General features: G+C 41.7%; 1 protein-coding gene across 2 annotated transcripts in view; it reads left to right on the forward strand.

The window, feature by feature from the left end:
- CAMSAP2 (calmodulin regulated spectrin associated protein family member 2) overlaps positions 1-23,258 on the forward strand; it is a 107,361-nt gene that overhangs the window by 32,874 nt on the left and 51,229 nt on the right. For both annotated transcript variants that reach the window (XM_075833394.1, XM_075833395.1), the window contains exon 3: positions 17,597-17,758. In XM_075833394.1, the coding sequence (XP_075689509.1) occupies positions 17,597-17,758 (162 nt within the window). The remainder of the gene's footprint in view (positions 1-17,596; positions 17,759-23,258) is intronic.

Here is a 23,258-nt window from a genome sequence, read left to right on the forward strand (position 1 = left end):
CATTCAGTAATGCACAGTTTATATGTACAGAACTTCGTGACACTGAGCCCTGGCTGCCCATCACGCCAGCCGTGCTCAGGATTCCCTTTTCTACCCTGTTTCCATGGAAACTGGACTCCTCGTTCTGTTTTTCAATCCCCTAGTGTGGAGGGGGGGTGTAATTGTGAGTCAGTGCAGAGTTTCGGTTAGTTTTGCATTTTTCAGTGTTCCCTGCTTTGGATTTAATAGCTCTTTTGGAAACTTATTTCTATGGGCCCGTGCACACGACTGTGGTTTCCACGATCCGTGTATTGGCCGGGAGCCCGGACCGCAAAAAAATAGGATAAGTCTTTTTACGGTCCGGGCTCTTAAAAGTCATCGCACATCTTGTATGTGCACGTTCCATGATTGCGGACGGCCCACGGATGACACTACGTGGCCGTCCGTGCCTGTAATCACGGCTCGTGCACACGGCTACGGTCATGTGCGTAAGGCCAATGCTGAATTCAGACACGGCAGATTTGTTGCAGAAAACTGCCCCAATCATCTGAACATGCTGCATAAACTGCCCCATTCAGGTGTATGCCACATGTGAATTCACCCTAGGAAGAGACATGGCTTGTTAGCATATTAAAATCACCTTGTTGCATTTTTATGTGATATAAAATATAGAAAGGTCCAAAGCTAAATAAATTGGGCCCGACTCTGAGTGTATGCCTTCAATACCGAGCCCACCTCCAACATGACCTGAAACTGGCACCCCAAAACACAAAATCTATAGTCCTCCTTCTAAAAAAAACATTAGGATATCCAGTCAAGTGAAGGACTCTATAATATCCCTTTGACCAAATGTGTATGGTATGTCATACAAATTATAAGGCTCTATTCACACTGTACCGGTTCCGTTGTACAATGGTTCCAAAAGGTGACCACCGCCGACGGAGACTTTTAACGACAAATTATCAGAGCCTAAGTCTAGATTCACACAATTGAGTGCAAACTTAGACGTGAAAAACGGCAGTTGCACCTGTTTTCACGGATCCCTTATAGACTTTAGTCTATTGAGGGATCCGTGAAAACGGAAGAAAATAGGACATGTCCTATTTTACCACGGACCCTTCACACGGTCCATTAAAACAACGGCCATGTCAATGACCCCATTGAAATACATGCGTCCATGTGACAGCCGTTCTTTTAACGGCCGTCACACGGACGTTTACTTCGGTCGTGTGAATAAGCCCTAAGACTATTCATGTACAAAAAAACAAACGCTAATGATGATATTACCTTACCAATGAAAACAACTCCATCTTACCAATCAAAATAGCAAATTTGCGTTAAAGTAATTTTCCGTTATCTCTAACCCCAATAAGTATGTATTTTGAAGAATCTATTCAGAATTTTGGAGATAATAAGAAAAAAAAAACATTATGGGTACACTGGTTTGTTTCAAGTTTACTTAGGTCTTACTTACGAACTATAGCTTGCTGTCGCCGAATGTTCGTTTAGTCGATGGCTATTACTGCTGACACCCCCTATACACATGCACGCTGGGCTCAGCTGAGCGTGCATGCCTTCTCAATAGGAAAAAGGGAGTAATCTGCGATCAGACACCTCTGACAGATCCTTATCTCCTTACAAACAAAAGGATCGGGCATGTTGAAGTTGACTGTTATCTAATGTGTATGACCCTCAGTGATTTGTCTTTGTGAACATTTCCTTGCTTTGCTTCATCTCAGAAGATCACAGTGGTGTCAGCTGTATAATATCAGTTTAGGTAAATGTTCACTCCGGTGATTTTGAGTTAAGGCTAGGAGTTTTGCGGCGGATTCTGTCGCAAAATTCTGCCTGCCATTAATTTCAACGGGAGTGAGGCGCTTCTTTTTCCCGCTAGCTGATTATTTCAGCTAGCAGAAAACAGAAGCGTCCTCCTCGATCTTTGGGCAGATTCCGTCTGAACCTCCCATTGATGTCAATGGGAAGGCGGAATCTTCCTGCCATCGGCAGTAATAGTTCTGCGGCGGGACTCGCTATGCAAAATCCACCGTTTGGACTAGCCCTTACATGGGCCAGTGATTGGGCAAACGAGTGTTGATCGGCTCGTTTATGCGGCCATTAAAATGCTCGCTGGTCTGTACTGCCAACATGATGTAAATGTAATAGGACGAACAATCGTAGTAAAAATTGTTTATCCTCATACGTTACCGATAATTGTTCCCTTGTGAAAGGATCAGACGAGCGTCGGATGACAAGCTGTCTCATTGATCGGCACTCGTTTTAAGGTCCCATATTGGGTCATGTAAAAGGACCTTTAAGGTGATTCTGCAGATCTGGTAGTAATTTTCCTGTCTCTGGTGACCAGATATTTTTTCATAGTTTAAAGGGGTTTTCCAGTCCCTAAAAATTGATGGCCTATCCTCAGGATAGGCCATCAATAGCTGATCGCTCGGGCTCCAATGGCCGCGACCCCCGCCGATCAGCTGTTTTGAAGGGGCCTGCAGCGCACGAGCGCTGCTTCCCCTTCATTCCGGTCACTGCTCGTATTGTGAATTGCTGTCACAGATGTAGCAGCAGTTCACACTATTACAGCCTTCTCCCATTCACTTCAAGGAGGTTAGGCCATACATTTTTAGGGACTAGAAAACCCCTTTACGGAAATTTATCCAATTGATCTGAAAATGTATTAGACATTCCTAAAGCTTTTTTGCAATTACTATTTGTTATCACTACAATTGTAGCACTTAACAGTTGAATTAAGAATATTTTTTTATTTTATTTAGGACAATGCCAACATTATATTTTTATTTGCCAAATTTTCTTTGGAAAATTTATCTGTTGGAAAATGTTTTTTACTTACTTGTCATGGATGGACATGTTGGGAGGAATGAGGGATTTTATGTCTGATGCTGCTTATTTATATCTATAACAAATCTCTATTGCCTTGTTCCATTGAATAATTGTCGATTCGTGAATCTGCGGATGAGCTGGCCGGGCCGTGTATTTCCTGCCTGGTGTATATAGTCCATTGAACATAATGTACGTCAGGATTGCTGATCAAATGGAAACGCTGACCTGTTACAATGGAGAATGAGATAACCACTTTTATTTGCCCTGGGGGAGAACACTAACTGCAGCAAGCATATACAGGATTGTAGGACATGAATACACAGGATCAGGAGCCTAGAATTGCGCATTATTTCATTGCATTCATTGTATGATATCTATACGTAAGAAATATTTCGAGGGTAACCAAAGAACTGTTGTGGTCTAATTTTAGAAACGTGTACGTGAGTTACTCTCTCTTCACTTTATGTATCTTGTAGGGCACCAGTTATTGCGTCATTTCTGAAAAATGCTAATAATTTCCTGAGTCAGCAGGAGTGGGCTCCTTTGGCAGAAGCCCAGCAAAACTACTGTGGGTATTACAAAGCGAAAAGGAACAGGAGCCATAATAGGGTTAATGGAGACAAGGAGCAGCCGGAGGGGCTTGTGTTCGGATGTTGGGCAGGCGCACTGGTATGTTTGGAATGGTTGGTGACTCCCTGTAGTTTACATGGACGGGAACAAGCCGCTTCTGTTTGCACTTCTGGATCTACAGGCCCTTTGTTAACCCTTAATGAGTCTGTGTTTTTTCCCTATTTCGTCTCCCTGATCGGACACCACAATGACTACATTGACATTGGTCCAGAGAGATATTTTTATAACACTTTTTTTTTGTTCAGTACTTTGAAATGCATATGAAAAACGACATGCGTCTTCGAAGAAAAGCCTGTGGAAAATACACCAGAAAAAAAAGCCATACCTAGAGCATTCCGAGTTTTTTAAAAAAAACCTCATTGACGCAAAAAAACAAACAAACGCTGTATTTGTAGACTTTACAATACTTTGCTATAGACTGAAACCCCATGGCGACTTGCTATGTGGTAGCGCCAAGTGGCGTAAATGTATGGCGCATGAATGGGGCAGCTGACACTCTGCTGCAACAGGAGGAATCGAAGAAAACTCCAACTCCTGCCATTTAATACCTCAGATTTCGTGGTCAATAGCGACTTCGGCATCTATGTGATTGGACAGGAAAACTCTTTTTCGCCTTACAAAATACTTTATAGAGAAACATTTTAATACGAAAAAAAGTATACATAATTGGTAGTGCTGCAAATGTAGCAACCTATACTATGAAAGTAACACATTATAAATACTGTTTGGTGAAAACAAAAACAGTGGCGGAATTGCAATTTTCTGTTGACCCCTCCCCTCCCAAAAAAGGAATAAACGTTAATGGTACCAATGAAAACTACAACTACAAAGTTTTTATTGTGCAAAAGTAGTAAAACATAAAAAAAATTGTATACATTTGGTATGGCCATAATCGTGATGACCCGCAGAAAAAGGTAAGATTAAGGTCTTGTCGACACGTAACGGAATTGCTGCGTATTTTCCGTCCGTTATTGCGGACGGAAAATACGCAGCAGAATACAGTAGTAGCAAAGTGGGTGAGATTTCAACAAATCTCATCCACACACTGTCCAGAAATTCACCTGCGGTGCGTTTTTTTTCCGTACCGCAGCCTGTCCATTCCTGCTGCAGAAAGTGGACTGAATTGCTGCGTTTTTCCGACAAATTCATATAGGCAGGAATTTATACAGGGCTATATGCCAGCATTATAGTGTAATAAAGTGACAAACTAAGGTGCACGCCATATTTGCCAAATAATTTGCGACTTTTTGCCATTTTATGCTGTCTCTGCAACTTGTTATAGTAGGTGGGGCCTAACTTAATGGGGTGTGGCCACAAATTCACTATACTTTACACCAGACATTGGCTTAAATTATAGCCGAAATCTGTGCAGCTCGCTGCTGGCGTATATTTCCTTTTCTGTCGCACCGACAACCAGAGATGTGCCTAATACATTATAAGGTGTGCACGTCTTAATAAATCAAACGCATTTCACTCCTGCGCACTTTATATTAAAATTGGTATATGAAATGCCAGTCTTAATATATTCCCCCCCCCCCATAGTGTGTAAAAACTCCCTAAGATATAGCGGTCATTTGTTTTAGCATTGAAAGAGATAACATTTCTTAGTTTGCATTTACAGTGAGGCCTTCTTTCAGATGACCACCCAAAATTGCAGTAAAAACATAGTCTTCTGGGGCGGAAGAAGCTTATAAAGAATAGATATAAAAAAAACCTGTAGACCCTGGGAAATGACATGACTGATTCTCTGCCGTCAGTACAGTGCCGATCCAAATCTGAGATGAACAGCCGATTCATGGGAGACAGACTGGTGGATATCGATACAGGGCTTAACAGCTACAGCTTTTTTAATAAAGACCGGCCTATTTTGGAAATTAAAGGGATTGTACGGGCATGGGGCGACTTTTCATTCTGATGACCTATCCACAAAATAGGTCATCAGTATATGATCATGGCGGTTCAACATCCAGACCCCGCACTGATCAACTCTTCCGGCTGCTTCCAGGCACCGGATGTTATGCAGTGGCCGGTGTCGGAAGCAGATGTCTCCGTACACTGTGTAGTGGCCGTGCTGCAGTACTGCAACTCTGCTCCTGTTCACTTGACTAGGAGTACTGCAGCACGGCCGCTATACTCTGACTGAATCTGTCTGCTTCCGGCATGGACATCCAGTGTCCTAGGCAGCTGGAACAGCTGATCAGTGCGGGGGTCCGGGTGTCGGAGCCCCACCGATTTATATACTGATGACCTATTCCTATCCTTATGAAAAATCGCCCCATGCCCGGACAACCCTTTTTAAGTACTGAGCTGTTTATTTAGATTTTTCTTCCTTGCATTTCGAGAGCCACAACTTTTTGATTTTTCCATCTTCTTAGGCCGGATTCACACGAGCGTGTGCGTTTTGCGCGCGCAAAAAACGCGATGTTTTGCGCGCGTAAAAGGCACTTAACAGCTCCGTGTGTCATCACCATATGATGCACGGCTGTGTGATTTTAGCGCAGCCGCCATTATTATGACACTCTGTATGTTTGTAAACAGAAAAGCACGTGGTGCTTTTCTGTTTACATTCATACTTTTTACTGCTGTTGCGCGAATCACGCGCGTCCCACGTTAGTGCTTCCGTGTGCTGCGCGTGATTTTCACGCACCCATTGATTTCAATGGGTGCGTGATGCGCGAAAAACGCACAAATATAGGACATGTCGTGAGTTTTACGCAGCGGACACACGCTGCGCAAAAATCACTGACAGTCTGCACGGCGCCATAGACTAACATAGGTCCGTGCGACGCACGTGAATATCACGCGCGTTGCACGGACGTATATCACGTTCGTATATCACTTTTTTTTCCATTTTTTTGTGGGAGATGAAGTGGCCGAAAAACAGCGATTCTGGCAGTTACATTTTTTACGGCGTTCACTGTGCGGGCTAAATAATGATATATTGTAATAGTTCTGACTTTTACGGATGCAGCAATACCAGTTATGTTAATTTTTTATTTTTACATTGTGCTTGGGTGGGAATGGGAAAAGAGGGTTTTTTGTCATTATACTGACACTCTCCTATGAGATCGGGGCTGTGAATAGAACAACTTTTCTTGCTCTGCTCCTATAATGGAGCTTCATAGGAGTACAAAGATGGCAGACCTTGGGGCCTTCATCAGGCCCCCAGGCTGCCATGCCAACCAGTGGCACCCCATTTCTAACAATTTAAATGCCGTGGTTGTTATTGACCGCAGTATTTAATTAAACAAGCAGGAACACGCTTGAGTGGGATACTGCCCGTTACACAGCCAACACGCTTCTATGGAGCGTGCTCCGCCCCCCCCCCCATCTGAGGTGCGCTATATATATATACACTCCGGATGTCGGGATTAAAACCAGCAAACAAAGGGGTTAAACACCAGCAAACAAAATGGAAAACTCTATGGCTGGGTTTTCACCTCACAGTTAAAATAATTTTTTTTGTCCCGATTCACTGCAAAAACATGCTATTTTGCCGCAGTTTTTGCGCAAAACTCAATGCTTTTGTTGTGGTTCGTGCCGAAAACCGCATAGAGAGAACACCCTTTTGTATTCACTTGGATTTTTTTTATTTTGTATTCAATTTAAGGCCAAATTACACGAGCGGATTCGAACGCTAACGAGCAATTGTGCACGATATTCACTTAAGGGTGTATTCACACAATGCGGTTTTGTTGTGCAGCCGAAAATGGCGCTGAAAAACCGCATCCATTTTAGAGTAATTTGACGGAGGTTCCGTGCTGAGAGCAAAACTGCATGAATCGTTTTATTGATGGCCGATGTGACGTTGTTAAATAGCGACCAAACAATACATTTTTATCTATTGTTGAGATGATCATGTTGTGTGTAAATACGTCTCTAACTTCTATTCGATTTCTCAATCGTATCTAAGATCGCTTATCCAGATATCTGCTCGTGTAAATGTACGTTTTGGGGGTAATGTAAGTAAAAGGGAGTGAACTCATTTCCTATGTGTTCTGCAGAATGCAACTTTACGGCATCTGCCAGGGCAGCCGGCTGGTCGCAGTTCACATGAACAGAGCGGGTGGAGAACATCAGTCTTATCAAGAACTTACCGTTTTAGCGGTGTCTTACTTGAGACCTCTAATTGGATGTGTATTATTTCACGTAAATAAGCCATGTGGTTTTGTTCCTGGGCATGCCCTTTCCAAAGTGGCGGGGTCACTGCGACCCGACAGATTTATTATAATATACGCCTGTAAACATGAGTAAATTATAGTGAAAATCTATGCCAGCTCCAAGGTGGCATAGAATTCACTCTGGGTTATAGTAATTTAGTGGCCCGTGCTGTGCCCCTTACCTTGATAAATGTCATGGCACGGCAAAATGTATTTTGAACAAATCTCATTCACATTCTGCGAAAAAAACATCAGAAAAGCAGTACGGAAATTGATCTGCGGAGCAGATTCTCAATGTACAGCATGTCAATTTCTATTGCAAAAATGCTGCGGAATTTCCGCACAGAAAATCCAGTCAGAAATTCAGCAGTTTACACTACGTGTGGATGTATTCCGATAGTCCACTTTATTCCTTTTTTTCTACTTGTCTGGTCAGTCATGTGTCCTAGTAGGCAATCATGTAGCTCCAAAATTATATTCATGAACCAGAAAGCTCAGGATGAAAAAGTAATTGAAAGAATTCCTGCACATACACTTTTGTTGTGGCTTGTAAGAACAGCCGTGAATTGTATGCTTTTTTTTCATAAGCTTTTTTGGGGTGGCTTTTTTTGTAGTTACACATGCAAATTGTGACTATTGAGTAGTTTGCGACTTTTCCACGCCAGAAAACTGGCATAGAAAAGCTGACAACATTCCCCCATTGCGTTTGGGCCTTTGTTGTGCCTGCAGTTAGAAATAAATGTAACTTCTATGAACTCTCACAGGTTATACTTCTATTATGCAGGTGGACGCAAATCTGAGAGTAATGGCAGGCCTGAAAGTGGGAGGGAGAGATGTGCGCTGTTGCTAGGTGGCTGTCCTTTTCCTAGAGAAAATGTTGTGTGCAAGTTATAGATTCCTGCAAACCGCTACTTAGCAATAGCTGACAGGTAGAGTAGAACAGTGCGGTTTTCGGCTGTGTAACAAAAGACGCGGTCAAACCGCCCCGTGTGAATACACCCCAACACTAGTACTGAATAATATGTGTTAAAGAGAACATGTCATCTACCAAAAAAACTGCAGCTAGCATCTCCGTTAGATTGCAGGCGCCTCACAGATTCTGTAGCTTTTTATTTTTTTCTTCTAGCCCCCACCGCTTATGAGATATCAGTGGCACTAGTTTTGGTGCCCGATATGCAAATTCGTCCTTTGACTGTCAAGTGGGCGGGTAACACCTGTCACTTGATAAGGGGTAACTGCCCACTTGACAGTCAAAAGCCTCATTTGCATATCGGACACCAGAACTAATGGCTCCGATATCTCGGGAACAGTGGGGGCTAGAAGAAAAAAAGAAAAATCATCAGAATCTGTGAGGCGCCTAAGATGTGAACTGCAGTTTTTTGAGCAGGTGACAAGTCCTCTTCAATTGGGATATGTGCTTTAAGTTACTAGATGAATAAGGCTTGGTTCTCACGTCGCAGTTTAAATGCCTTTTTTTTTTTTTCTGCAAATCGTGGTAAAAGTGCGGTTTTACAAAAATTGCAGCAAAATGCCAGGGTTTCGCCACGATTCACAACCAAAAAAAATCCCTTTAAGTATGCTGTCTTCTATACCAGAACCGGTTATATTATAGTAATACTTTCTCCTGTACTAGAACCAATTATATTTATAGTAATACTCTCTCCTGTTATATTATAGTAATACTCTCTCCTATACCACAACCAGTTATATTATAGTAATACTCTCTCCTGTTATATTATAGTAATACTCTCTCCTATACCAGAACCAGTTATATTATAGTAATACTCTCCTATACCAGAACCAGTTATATTATAGTAATACTCTCTCCTATACCAGAACCAGTTATATTATAGTAATACTCTCTCCTGTTATATTATAGTAATACTCTCTCCTGTTATATTATAGAATACTCTCTCCTGTTATATTATAGTAATACTCTCTCCTGTTATATTATAGTAATACTCTCTCCTGTTATATTATAGTAATACTCTCTCCTGTTATATTATAGTAATACTCTCTCCTATACCAGAACCAGTTATATTATAGTAATACTCTCCTATACCAGAACCAGTTATATTATAGTAATACTCTCTCCTATACCAGAACCAGTTATATTATAGTAATACTCTCTCCTGTTATATTATAGTAATACTCTCTCCTGTTATATTATAGAATACTCTCTCCTGTTATATTATAGAATACTCTCTCCTGTTATATTATAGTAATACTCTCTCCTGTTATATTATAGTAATACTCTCTCCTGTTATATTATAGTAATACTCTCTCCTATACCACAACCAGTTATATTATAGTAATACTCTCTCCTGTACCAGAACCAGTTATATTATAGTAATACTCTCTCCTGTACCAGAACCAGTTATATTATAGTAATACTCTCTCCTATACCAGAACCAGTTATATTATAGTAATACTCTCTCCTGTTATATTATAGTAATACTCTCTCCTATACCACAACCAGTTATATTATAGTAATACTCTCTCCTATACCAGAACCAGTTATATTATAGTAATACTCTCCTATACCAGAACCAGTTATATTATAGTAATACTCTCTCCTGTTATATTATAGTAAAACTCTCTCCTGTTATATTATAGTAATCCTCTCTCCTGTTATATTATAGTAATACTCTCTCCTATACCACAACCAGTTATATTATAGTAATACTCTCTCCTATACCAGAACCAGTTATATTATAGTAATACTCTCTCCTGTACCAGAACCAGTTATATTATAGTAATACTCTCTCCTGTACCCGAACCAGTTATATTATAGTAATACTCTCTCCTGTTATATTATAGTAATACTCTCTCCTATACCACAACCAGTTATATTATAGTAATACTCTCTCCTATACCAGAACCAGTTATATTATAGTAATACTCTCCTATACCAGAACCAGTTATATTATAGTAATACTCTCTCCTATACCAGAACCAGTTATATTATAGTAATACACTCTCCTATACCAGAACCAGTTATATTAATAGTAATACTCTCTCCTATACCAGAACCAGTTATATTGATAGTAATTCTATTTCCTGTACCAGAACCAGTTATATTTATAGTAATACTTTCTCCTATACCAGAACCAGTTATATTTATGGTAATACTCTCTCCTGTACCAGAGCCAGTTATATTATAGTAATGCTCTCTCCTGTACCAGAACCAGTTATATTATAGTAATACTATTTCCTATACCAGAACCAGTTATATTATAGTAATACTCTCTCCTGTACCAGAACCAGTTATATTATAGTAATGCTCTCTCCTGTACCAGAACCAGTTATATTATAGTAATACTATTTCCTATACCAGAACCAGTTATATTTATAGTAATACTCTCTCCTGTACCAGAGCCAGTCATATTATAGTAATGCTCTCACCTGTACCAGAACCAGTTATATTATAGTAATACTATTTCCTATACCAGAACCAGTTATATTATAGTAATACTCTCTCTCTTGTACCAGAACCAGTTATATTGATAGTAATACTCTCTCCTGTACCAGAACCAGTTATATTATAGTGATACTCTCTCCTATACCAGAACCTGTTATATTTCAGGAGCTTTTATGACATCCCATTCAAAATCCATATGCATTAATATGGTTTTGGTCCCGCCCCCGAACCCCCCCCCCCCCCCGCACGATATTGCAGCTAAAACAACTTCTACTCTTTTGGGAAGGCTTTCTAAAAGATTTTGGAATGTGTCTGTGGGAAATTTTGCCCGTTAGTCCAGAAGAACATTTGTGGGTCAGACATTGATGTTGGACGAGAGGGCCTGGCTTGCAATCTCCCTTCTAGTTTATTCCAAACGTGTTTGAGGGGGTTGAGGTCAGAGCTCTGTGCGGGCCAGTCAAGTTCTTCCACACCAAATTTACCCAACCATGCCTTTATGGACCTTGCTTTGTGTACTGGGGCGCAGTCATGCTGAAACAGAAATGGCCTTCTCAGAACTGTTCCCGAAAAGCATAGAATTATGAAAAATGTCTTGGTATGCTGAAGCATATATATTTCCCTTCACTAGAACTAAGGGGCGTAGGCCAATCCCTGAAAAACGACCCCATAGCATTAACCCTCCTCCTTCTCCAAACTTTACAGTTGGCACAGAGGTTTGTAACTCTGCAGTTATTGAATCATAAGAGTGTTGGTGACTATGCACTATGCGCCTCAGCACGCGGCGATGCTGCTCTGTAACTTTACATGGTCCTTTATGTCGTGGCTGAGTTTCTGTGATTCCTAAACGCTTCCACTTTGCAATAATACCACTTACAGTTGATTGTGAAATATCAAAAAGGGAAGAATTTTCACACACTAAGCCCTTATTCACACGACAGGGTTTCCCGGCCGGGTGACGGCCGTTCATAAATCGTCCGTCACCCGGCTGCATTAGGAACAATAGACCCCTAATGGGGCTATTCACACGACCCATTTTTTGACGGCCCGGGAAACCTGGCCATCAAAAAATGGGACATGCCCTATTTTCAGCCGTTTACCCGGCCGCCCGGCTCCCATAGAAGTCTATGGGGCCGGGTAATACACGGCCATCACCGGAATGTGTCCCGAGTGATGGCCATGTATTCCGTCGCTCGCGCTCTCTCTCCTCCTCCTCCTCACAGTGCAGAGTGCATATGAGGAGGAGTAGGGTCTTTTTACGCTCCCTGTAGAAGTCGGAATCTCCAATCCCCGGCCACCAAGCCCTCTGCAGGTAATGCAATGCATATATGGACAGTGTAGTCACTGACTTCTCCTGGAGAGGAATTCCCTTCCACAGGTCGAGAATTCCGCTTCAGAAGTGAGTGACGTCACTGTGTCCATATATGGACAGTGTAGTCACTCACTTCTCCTGTAGCGGAATCCCCGGCCACGGGGTCGGGGATTCCGCTTCAGAAGTGAGTGACGTCGCTGTGTCCATATATGGACAGTGTAGTCACTCACTTCTCCTGTAGCGGAATCCCCGGCCATAGAGTCGGGGATTCCGCTTCAGAAGTGAGTGCGTCGCTGTGTCCATACATGAAGGAAATGGCCGGGGATTCCGCTACAGGAGAAGTGAGTGACTACACTGTCCATATACAGTGAAGGAAATAAGTATTTGATCCCTTGCTGATTTTGTAAGTTTGCCCACTGTCAAAGACATGAACAGTCTAGAATTTTTAGGCTAGGTTAATTTTACCAGCGAGAGATAGATTATATATAAAAAAAAAAAAAAGAAAATCACATAGTCAAAATTATATATATTTATTTGCATTGTGCACAGAGAAATAAGTATTTGATCCCCTACCAACCATTAAGAGTTCAGTCTCCTCCAGACCAGTTACACGCTCCAAATCTACTTGGTGCCTGCATTAAAGACAGCTGTCTTAAATGGTCACCTGTATAAAAGACTCCTGTCCACAGACTCAATTAATCAGTCTGACTCTAACCTCTACAACATGGGCAAGACCAAAGAGCTTTCTAAGGATGTCAGGGACAAGATCATAGACCTGCACAAGGCTGGAATGGGCTACAAAACCATAAGTAAGACGCTGGGTGAGAAGGAGACAACTGTTGGTGCAATAGTAAGAAAATGGAAGACATACAAAATGACTGTCAATCGACATCGATCTGGGGCTCCATGCAAAATCTCACCTCGTGGGGTATCCTTGATCCTGAGGAAGGTGAGAGCTCAGCCGAAAACTACATGGGGGGAACTTAATGATCTCAAGGCAGCTGGGACCACAGTCACCAAGAAAACCATTGGTAACACATTATGCCGTAATGGATTAAAATCCTGCAGTGCCTGCAAGGTCCCCCTGCTCAAGAAGGCACATGTACAGGCCCGTCTGAAGTTTGCAAATGAGCATCTGGATGATTCTGAGAGTGATTGGGAGAAGGTGCTGTGGTCAGATGAGCCTAAAATTGAGCTCTTTGGCATTAACTCAACTCGCCGTGTTTGGAGGAAGAGAAATGCTGCCTATGACCCAAAGAACACCGTCCCCACTGTCAAGCATGGAGGTGGAAACATGTTTTGGGGGTGTTTCTCTGCTAAGGACACAGGACTACTTCACCGCATCAATGGGAGAATGGATGGAGCCATGTACCGTCAAATCCTGAGTGACAACCTCCTTCCCTCCACCAGGACATTAAAAATGGCTCGTAGCTGGGTCTTCCAGCACGACAATGACCCGAAACATACAGCCAAGGCAACAAAGGAGTGGCTCAAAAAGAAGCACATTAAGGTCATGGAGTGGCCTAGCCAGTCTCCAGACCTTAATCCCATCGAAAATTTATGGAGGGAGCTGAAGAACCGAGTTGCCAAGCGACAGCCTCGAAATCTTAATGATTTACCGATGATCTGCAAAGAGGAGTGGGCCAAAATTCCATCTAACATGTGTGAAAACCTCATCATCAACTACAAAAAACGTCTGACTGCTGTGCTTGCCAACAAGGGTTTTGCCACCAAGTATTAAGTCTTGTTTGCCAAAGGGATCAAATAATTATTTCTCTGTGCACAATGCAAAAAAATATATATAATTTTGACTATGTGATTTTCTTTTTTTTTTTTTTTATATATATATATAATCTATCTCTCACTGGTAAAATTAACCTAGCCTAGAAATTCTAGACTGTTCATGTCTTTGACAGTGGGCAAACTTACAAAATCAGCAAGGGATCAAATACTTATTTCCTTCACTGTATATGGACAGTGTAGTCACTCACTTCTCCTGTAGCGGAATCCCCGGCCATAGAGTCGGGGATTCCGCTTCAGAAGTGAGTGACGTCGCTGTGTCCATATATGGACAGTGTAGTCGCTCACTTCTCCTGTAGCGGAATCCCAAATCCCCGGCCGGGGATTGGGGATTCCGACTCCTACAGGGAGCAAAAAAAGACCCTCCTCCTCCTCACATGCACTCTGCACTGTGAGGAGGAGGAGGAGAGAGAGAGAGAGCGCGAGCGACTGAATACATGGCCATCACTCGGGACACATTCCGGTGATGGCCATGTATTACCCGGCCCCATAGACTTCTATGGGCGGCCGGGTAAACGGCCGAAAATAGGGCATGTCCCATTTTTTGATGGCCAGGTTTCCCGGGTCGTCAAATAAATTGGTCGTGTGAATAGCCCCATTAGGGGTCTATTGTTCCTACTGCAGCCAGGTGACGGCCGATTTATGAACGGCCGTCACCCGGCCTTGAAACCCTGTAACAAGGGCTAACTTGTTACAACAGCGGCATCCTACAGCAGTACCACGCTCGAATTCAGTGACCTCTTTAGAATGACCCATTCTTTCACAAATCTATGTAAAGGTGACTGCATGGTTAGGTGCTGGATTTTATACACCTGTGGCAATGGGACTGAATGAAATACCTGAATGCAATGAAGTTGGGCGAAAGGGCCTGGCTTGCAAGTTCTAGTTCATCTCAAAGGTGTTCAAAGGGGTTGCGCTCAGGCCTCTGTGCGGGCCAAAAAAACTGAAATATGAATGCTGATGCCAACTTGGCCTCAACGTGTACATAGGGCTCCATTCGCTCGACAGAGGCCAAGTGAGTGTCCATTTGGCCTCCGTTGGGCTGGTATTGTCCAGTTAAACTTTTTTTTTTCTTGAGGTATGGAATAGCGTAGTAGACTACGCTATTCTATACAATGCGATCCTGTAAAAAATAAACATATACAGTGCGGTATAGAAGTCTATAGGTGACATATGCCACTGTATGGCATGTCACAAGTTTTTGTTAAACTTAAACGACTCTAGCTTCACAGTAGCTTTTCATGGCGTAAACGAATGCCGTAATAGCTTTATGTGTGATAAATGCCACTGTTAGGCATACGTCACCTCTTACGTTTACGTTGGGAGTTTCTTCTAGCGTATATATGCTAAATTTAAGCAACAAAATGTGATGTGAAGAGGGCCTAGTTTGTTCTCTAGGCAGTATGTGTAAAGATAATGCACTTTAAATGATAATGTCCATCTATTCTGCTTGGTAGGCAATGTTCCTTTTAATAGCAAACCAGTGGGGTCCTATAGCGTCGCAGTTGTTTGGATAAATGTCCTCCTCTTTGCATAGGAGTTACTTTTTCCTAACAGGTGTTGTTTGCTGTGCTCAGTCAATACTAAGGCCCCATGCACAGGACCGTATTTTCATCTATCCGTAAATACGGATCCGTAGTCATCCATAATTCATTCATATATATGGAAAAGTGTCCTTAAATACGGTCTGTATTTGATCTGTATATACGGATCCGTAAAAAAGAGTGAGACTGCAAACGATGTCATCAACATGTTGCCTAGCAACGCTTCCGTACATACGGACGGTTTACGGTTTCCCATCCGTAGCCGTCTGTATTTACGGAAGTGCCCATAGGCTTCTATGGGAGAGTCCGTGTCGTAATTACGGACAAGAATAGGACAAGTTCTATAATATTGTCAGCATGGACACCCCTCATTAAAAATACTGAAAGGTGTCCGTAGCCAATAGAAATGAAAGGGTCCGTAATTACGGATGAAAAAACGGTCGTGTGCGTGGGGCCTAAAGCTGCAAACACCTACAATAGCTGTTGGCCAAACACTTGTTCGGCCGTCAGCTACTCCTCCCGACTCCCCCAAATACACGTGCACGCTCGGCCGAGATGAAAATATACAAACCCTTATGTAATTTAAACTTTTTCTGTTAATATGAAAGCCACTTTTTGGTCCAACTTTTTGTGGATGCTGTAGTATATTCTGACCATACATGCGGTATTACAATGCAGCAGGGAACTGACACTGTGAGGAGAGATTAGATGAAGGTGAGAAGGAGATTGTTACACTTGATGCATTTAACACATACTGCACATAAAACCCTAACAACCGTATTAGAAAGATTAGATTATAATCCCCTTGTCATTCACTACAGCAGAGGCAGACAACCTTTTTTGAATGGCGTGCCGATATAAAAAATAAATCAAAGATGAAGTACTCAGTGTGCCACGCAAACATGAAAGTTATGTAATATAAACTGTTACCACGTAAGTGACATGAAACAATTAATAAGGTCCTTAAACTTCCATTTCAGTGTGACCCTTGTCCCTGACTTTCTTTGCAAACAGGATCCATCTGTGGTGCATACCGGGGCTACTGAACACCAGTTTGGGGTAGTGCACATGGGAGAGACCGAGGCTATTGAACACTAGCTAGGGGGAACTGAACACATGAGAGACTGTGGATACTGAATGCCAGCTTGGGGAGCTGCACATAGGAGAGACCACGGCTACTGAATACCAGCTTGTGGGGGTTGCACATAGGGGAGACCACCGCTATTGAACACCAGATTTTGGGGGTGCACGTAGGAGAGACCACAGGTACTGAACAGCTTGGGGTGTGCATATAGGAGAGAGAGCTGCTAACTTTTACATTTACATAGTGGTTAATGTGGCACCGATCACCAGGAGAGAGAGTAGTGATGCTTTATGTGCTTGCCAAGTGTTCAGCAGCTACAAACACAATGAAGCACTGCTTTCTCTCCTGGTGATCAGCGCCGCCAAGTGCTTAATGAAGCGCCGGTCTCTCTCCCTGTGTTCAGTGCCGCCAAGCAGACAACAGCGCTGGACACTGGTATACCAGCAAACCATGCCCCACGTGCCGGCTGTGACACTGGTGTTGCAGGTTGCTGACCTTTGCACTACAGCATGGCCTAGTGCTTACTAGGAACTAGATCATGCCTTGAATACATTTCATAGGATAGATTTTTATTATTCCATCACAAATATCATTTTTTTGCTTATGATTAAATTTTAGATTCCCTGTTAATCCAAGTAAGTAGAGATGGAAATGATTTTTCAAAGTGTTCTACCGAAGAAAGCCCTGGGACCTGTGTCTACGTATTGACCATGTTTAATGCACATTTGCTCAAGGTGTCTGTACGTTATTTAACTTGCCTTTTTCTATAATAATCTTGTTTTATAAGTAATAGTCTTTATAATGATCTTTATTTTAATGCAGAGCGCTCATCTTGCAATGATCGACACTTTAATGATGGCGTACACAGTGGAGATGGTCAGCATAGAAAAAGTCATTGCATGCGTCCACAAGTACTCGCCCTTCTTCCAGACCGCGGACCTACCCTATGACATTGAAGATGCTGTCATGTACTGGATAAATAAGGTAAGGGATATCCAGAGCACCTAGACTTAACATAAGCCCTGCTCACTGACCCTGCCTGCTCTGTCGACCACATGGACTTTTCCTCTTGATAGACAGTATTGATTTTGGAAAGTATATCCAGATCCACAGGACAGGATCAGATCTTTATTGGCTCTGTATATTTGGCTCCTGCACATAGAGCTGAACCCTATAATGACCGCTCATATGACTTTTCACGGCGGTTATTAAGAGTAATTATGTCACAGTGGCGCTGTGACATAAGCCCGGCATGGGCTCCTGCTCTAATGGGCGAGATCGAAGATACGTTTAAGCCCACACATTTAACCCCTTCGATATCGCTGTCAATAGAGACCGCAGCATTTAAGTGGTTTTAGAGGAAGGTGGCTTCCTATATCATTCCATCGGAAACTCCCACGACGTGATTGCGGGGTACCAATGGTTTTAATGGCAGCCAAGGGCCTAATAAAGGCACCCAGGCTTCTTTTCAGTGTATGCCAAGGGCAGGACCTAATTGAAGGCATGTCATTTTTACACTGACAGGCATAATACATTGCAATACAGAAGTATTTCATTGTATTATAAAATCGATCAAACAATCGCATAGTAAAGTCCTATAGTGGAACTAAAAAGAAAGTAAAAAATAGATTGTTTATCCCGCCTTCCAAAAAATGGGAATATAAGCGATCAGAAAGTCCTATGTACCCCAAAATGGTACCAATAAAACTACAAGTCATCCCACATAAAATAAGCCCTCATACAGCTACATCAGCGGGAAAATAAAAAAGTTATGGCTCTTAGAATATGGAGACACAAAAATAATTCCTTTTTTTTATTTATTTTTTTTAAACGTTTTTATTGTGCAAAAGTAGTAAAAGATAAAAAAAGATTTGATTTGACTGTAATCATAACGACCCGCAGAATAAAGTCATTTTGTTATTATATACTAGGGTTGCACAATGCATCGAAATGTCGATACAGTTTCGATACCATGCACCCTCAAACAGTTGAATGCCATTAATTTATGTATTTCGATACTACGCTGAGCGGCCGTACAGCTAAGTATAGTAACACATGAATGTTGTTAGAGCGGGGCTGCAGTTGTGTAATACATGTGTAATACAGCCCCATGTTCTGTCTTCAGTGCCTGCGCCGCCGCTCATTAGCGGAGCGCCGGCCGCATCACCATGCTAATCGCGCGCACTTATTGTCAGGAGCGGGGCAATGTCTGTATTACACAGCCGCAGCCCAGCTGTAACGGCGAAGTTCAGAGAAACTTCTCTACTCTCCGGTGCTATTCCCTTGAATGCTACGATCAAAGCTGACCGCAGCATTCAAGAGGAAAATGATAAGGGGGGGATGCCCTTTGGACCGCGTCATAGGGAATTCCTCTATCATTAAGGCCCAAAATAGGGTTGTCATTAAAGGGTTAATACACCCACGTGCTTACAACTTGAAGCAGCAGTGCCAGTTATACTCCGACCCAACACTGCAGTATCCCTGCATCTTTAACCCGTTTGCGCACCTGGGTGTAAGGGTATGTCCATTTAAAGGGGTTTTCCCATCAGAGACATATCCTGTGGATATGTAAAAAATGGCAGATAGATGCGGGTCCCACCTCTGGGACCCACACCTATCTCTAGAACGGGGGCCCCCTAAACACTGTACTACCTCTCTGTGTTGTGGCCCAAGCATGTGATTCCCGACCATGAATCACGATAACTGTGTAGCCCGCTGGGACCCGCATCTATCTGACATTTATTAAATCCTGTGGATATGTCATAAATGTCTCTGATGGGAAAACCGTTTTAAGGATATCTTAAATGAAAACCCCAAAAAATATATATCAATTTGGTATCACCGTAATTGTATCGACCCGCAGAATAAAGTTAACATGTTGTTTATACTGCTCGGTGAACGCCGTTAAAAAAAAAAACAATGAAAAATTTGCCCAGAATTTCAGTTTTTTTTTTGTCTCTATCATTCCAAAAAATTTAATAAAAAGTGATCGAATAATCACATGTACCCCAAAATGGTATCACTAAAAACGACAGCTTATTCTGCAAGGGCTGTAGTTTGCAAAATGGGGTCACTTTTCAGGGGTTTCCACTGTACTGGTACCTCAGCGCAATGCAACATTCTGTCCGAAAACTAATCTTGTAAAATCTGCATTCTAAAAACCAAATTGCACTCCTTCCCTTTAGAGTCTTGATGTGTGTCCAAGCAGTTTACGACCACATATGGGGATTTGCGCAATGAGCTAAAATTATATATTATTCGAAAAAAAATGCGGATATACATTTTTACGGCCCAATTCTAATAAAATATATAAAACACCTGTGGGGTCAAAATGCTCACTACACCCCTAATTTAATTCCTTGAGGGGTATAGTTTCCAAAATGGAGTCACATCTGGGGAATTTCTACTTGGTACTTCAGGGGCTCTGGAAATATGACTTGGCCCCAAAAAAACAATTCAGCAAAATCTGCGCTCAATAAGCCAATTGGCTCTCCTTCCCTTCTGAGCCCTGCCGTGTGCCAAAACAGCAGTTTGCGATCACATATGGGTAATTTCTGTACTCTGTAGAAAATGCTTTACAAATGTTGCGGCGCTTTTTCTCCTATAGTCCTTGTGAAAATGAAAGGCTAAAACGACATCTTATTGGAAAAAGTGTTTTGTTTTTTTTTTAAATTTCCATGACCTAATTCTAATATATTGAGCAAAAAAATCTGTGGGGTCAAAATGCTCACTATACCCCTAGATGAATTCCCCAATGGGTGTAGTTTCCCAAATGGAGTCACTTCTCAGGGGTTTCCACCCTACTGGTACCTCAGGAGCTCTGTAAATACAACATGGCGCCCAGAAATCAATCCAGTAAAATCTGCGCTCCAAATCGCACACCTTTCCTTCTGAGCCCTGCCATATATCCAAACAGCTGTTTGTGACCACATATGGGATATTACCATACTGAAGAGAAATTGCGTAACAAATAATTGGGTGCTTTTTCTCCTAAAATCCTTGTGAAAATTTGAGTTAAAACTACATATTATTGCCCAAAAATATATAATTTTCAATTTTTGCAGTCCAATTCTAATAAATTTGCTGAAAAACCTGTGGGGTCAAAATGCTCACTACACCCCAGATGAATCCTTGAGGGGTGTAGTTTCTTGAATCGAGACAGTTTTAGCACTCAACTGCATTTGCAAATGCGATATGGCATCAGAAAACCATTCCAGCAAAATCTGTGCACCAAAAGCAAAATGGATCTCCTTCTCTTCTAAGCAATGCAGTGTGATCAAACAGCAGTTTATGACCACATATGGGGTATTGCCGTACTCGGGAGAAATTGCCTAACAATTTTTGGGGTGCATTTTCTCCTGAATTCCTTGTGGAAATTAAAAATTTGAGCTAATACTACATATTATTGGAAAGAAAATGTTTAATTTTCAAGGCCCAATTCTAATAAATTCTATGAAACACCTGTGGGGTCATAATGCTCACTGGATCACTAGATACATTCCTTCAGGGGTGTAGTTTCCAAAATTGGGTCTTTTTGGGTGTATCTAATGTTTGGGCAACTCCAGGCCTCTTCAAACATGAAATGGTGCCTGGAAAACATCCTAATGGAAAGGAGGCGTCAAAATCCACATGGTTCTCCGTCATTTCTGTGACGTGTGCTTCAGTCACGTAGCACACTAGGGATATTTTTGAAAACTGCAGAATCTGGGCAATAAATATTAAGTTCTGTTTTTCTGTTAACACCTGCTGTGGTTCTAAAATAAAAACATTAAAATTAAATACCTGCAAAAAAAAAAAAAAATGATTTGTAAATTTCACCTCAACTTTGCTTTTATTCGTGTAAAACACCTTAAGGGTTAACAAACTTCCTAAATACTGTTTTGAATACGTTGGGCTGTGCAGTTTTTAAAATGAGGGGATTCATGAGGGGTTTCTAACTCAAAGCCACTTCAAAACTGGTGGGGCCTAAAAAAAATGTTTTGCAAATTTCGTTGACTATTTGAAAAACTGCTAGTAAATTTATACGCCTTATAACGTCCTGAAGAAAATTAAATAAAAAAATGATGCCTGTATAATTTAGCCTCTAACATAAAGTACAAAGTGTTAGGATAATCTCAGAATCACTTAAATAAGTAAAAGCATCCTGGAGTTATTAGCGCATAAAGTGACACATGACTGATTAGAAAAATGGATGCCAAAATAGACTCGGTCCTGAAAGGGATAATGTAGCCACAGCAAAGTCCTGAGATAAAAGTGACAATAATATAAGGTACGGTTTTGATAAATGTCAGATTTACCAATGTTATCAAACTGTCCGTCAAATTCCAATATTCAGTCTTCTCCTTTACAAGTGTTGGCATCTGATATTTTCTACTCACCGCTATGTTAGAGTAGATAATCCTCTTAGCCGGTGGTTTACACAGTTGTCCTCAAACATTGGTTGCTGACACTATGAAGACAAGACACCGATAAACTTCCAACTACGCAAACACTTTTTTCCTATAACATTTGTGTTGAATATCAGACGGACTTTGCAGCATTACTGGTTTACGAACACCACATCTTATTTTCTTGGCGCAGAATTAAAGTAGGTTTGTGCGTTACCACCTGGATCAGTTATTTATAGTTGAATGGTAAGCCTGTTATTCCTGGACAGCTTGTCGTAACACTGTTTACTCTATAGACGTGAATCCTGTTTGTGTTACTATGAGCATTCCAGCTGTCCGCACTGATTACAATGCATTGGTTATAAAACCGAATTCTACCCGCACAAATATAGGAGCTACGGACAAAATGACATCTGGTATGTGTATAGTTATTTATTGACTTGTGTATAGTTCCTATTGTCCCCCTCCTGCAGAACACCTCTGTGCAAATTCAATGTGTAAATGGAATCACCTAGGGAATGGGCCCATTGATGTAGCAGAGCAATGGTCATTCTCTCCCTGGACATATGGTAGCCATCGTAAACTGTCTGCAGATTGTTTCTTTGGTGTCACATAAAAGGGAACCTGTCACTAGATTTTAGGCCACTAAACCACCTACTAGTATCCTAAACATGCCCCTCTCAAAACCGTCCGTTTCAGCATTTTGGCTAAAAAAGAACCTCTAATACAGCGGGCGCTGTATGTACATTACCAGGTTCCCTTTAACAAGCCGTTATTTACCATTTGTCTTTTTTATATGAAAGATTTACCATCAGTGCGATTGTTCCAAGGTTGTAGACTTTAATCTCGATGTCATGTTTATATGAAGATGGAAAATAAATTTCTATAGCTGATTGCCACATTTCCATTCATTGTTAGTATTAACTGAGGCTTAGGCCCAATTTACACGAGCATGTTCGATTTGTGTCTGCAAAAAAAGGGGCCGTTCCTCCTGCATATCAATGTCCGAGTTGCGTCAGTGTGGTTTCCGTGTGTCATCCGTTTTTCTTGTCCGTGTTTTCCATTTGCGAGCACTTCCTGGTTTTACTTTTTCTTTT

Source organism: Rhinoderma darwinii, chromosome 7, assembly GCF_050947455.1.
Source record: "Rhinoderma darwinii isolate aRhiDar2 chromosome 7, aRhiDar2.hap1, whole genome shotgun sequence".
Lineage (NCBI taxonomy): Eukaryota > Metazoa > Chordata > Amphibia > Anura > Rhinodermatidae > Rhinoderma > Rhinoderma darwinii.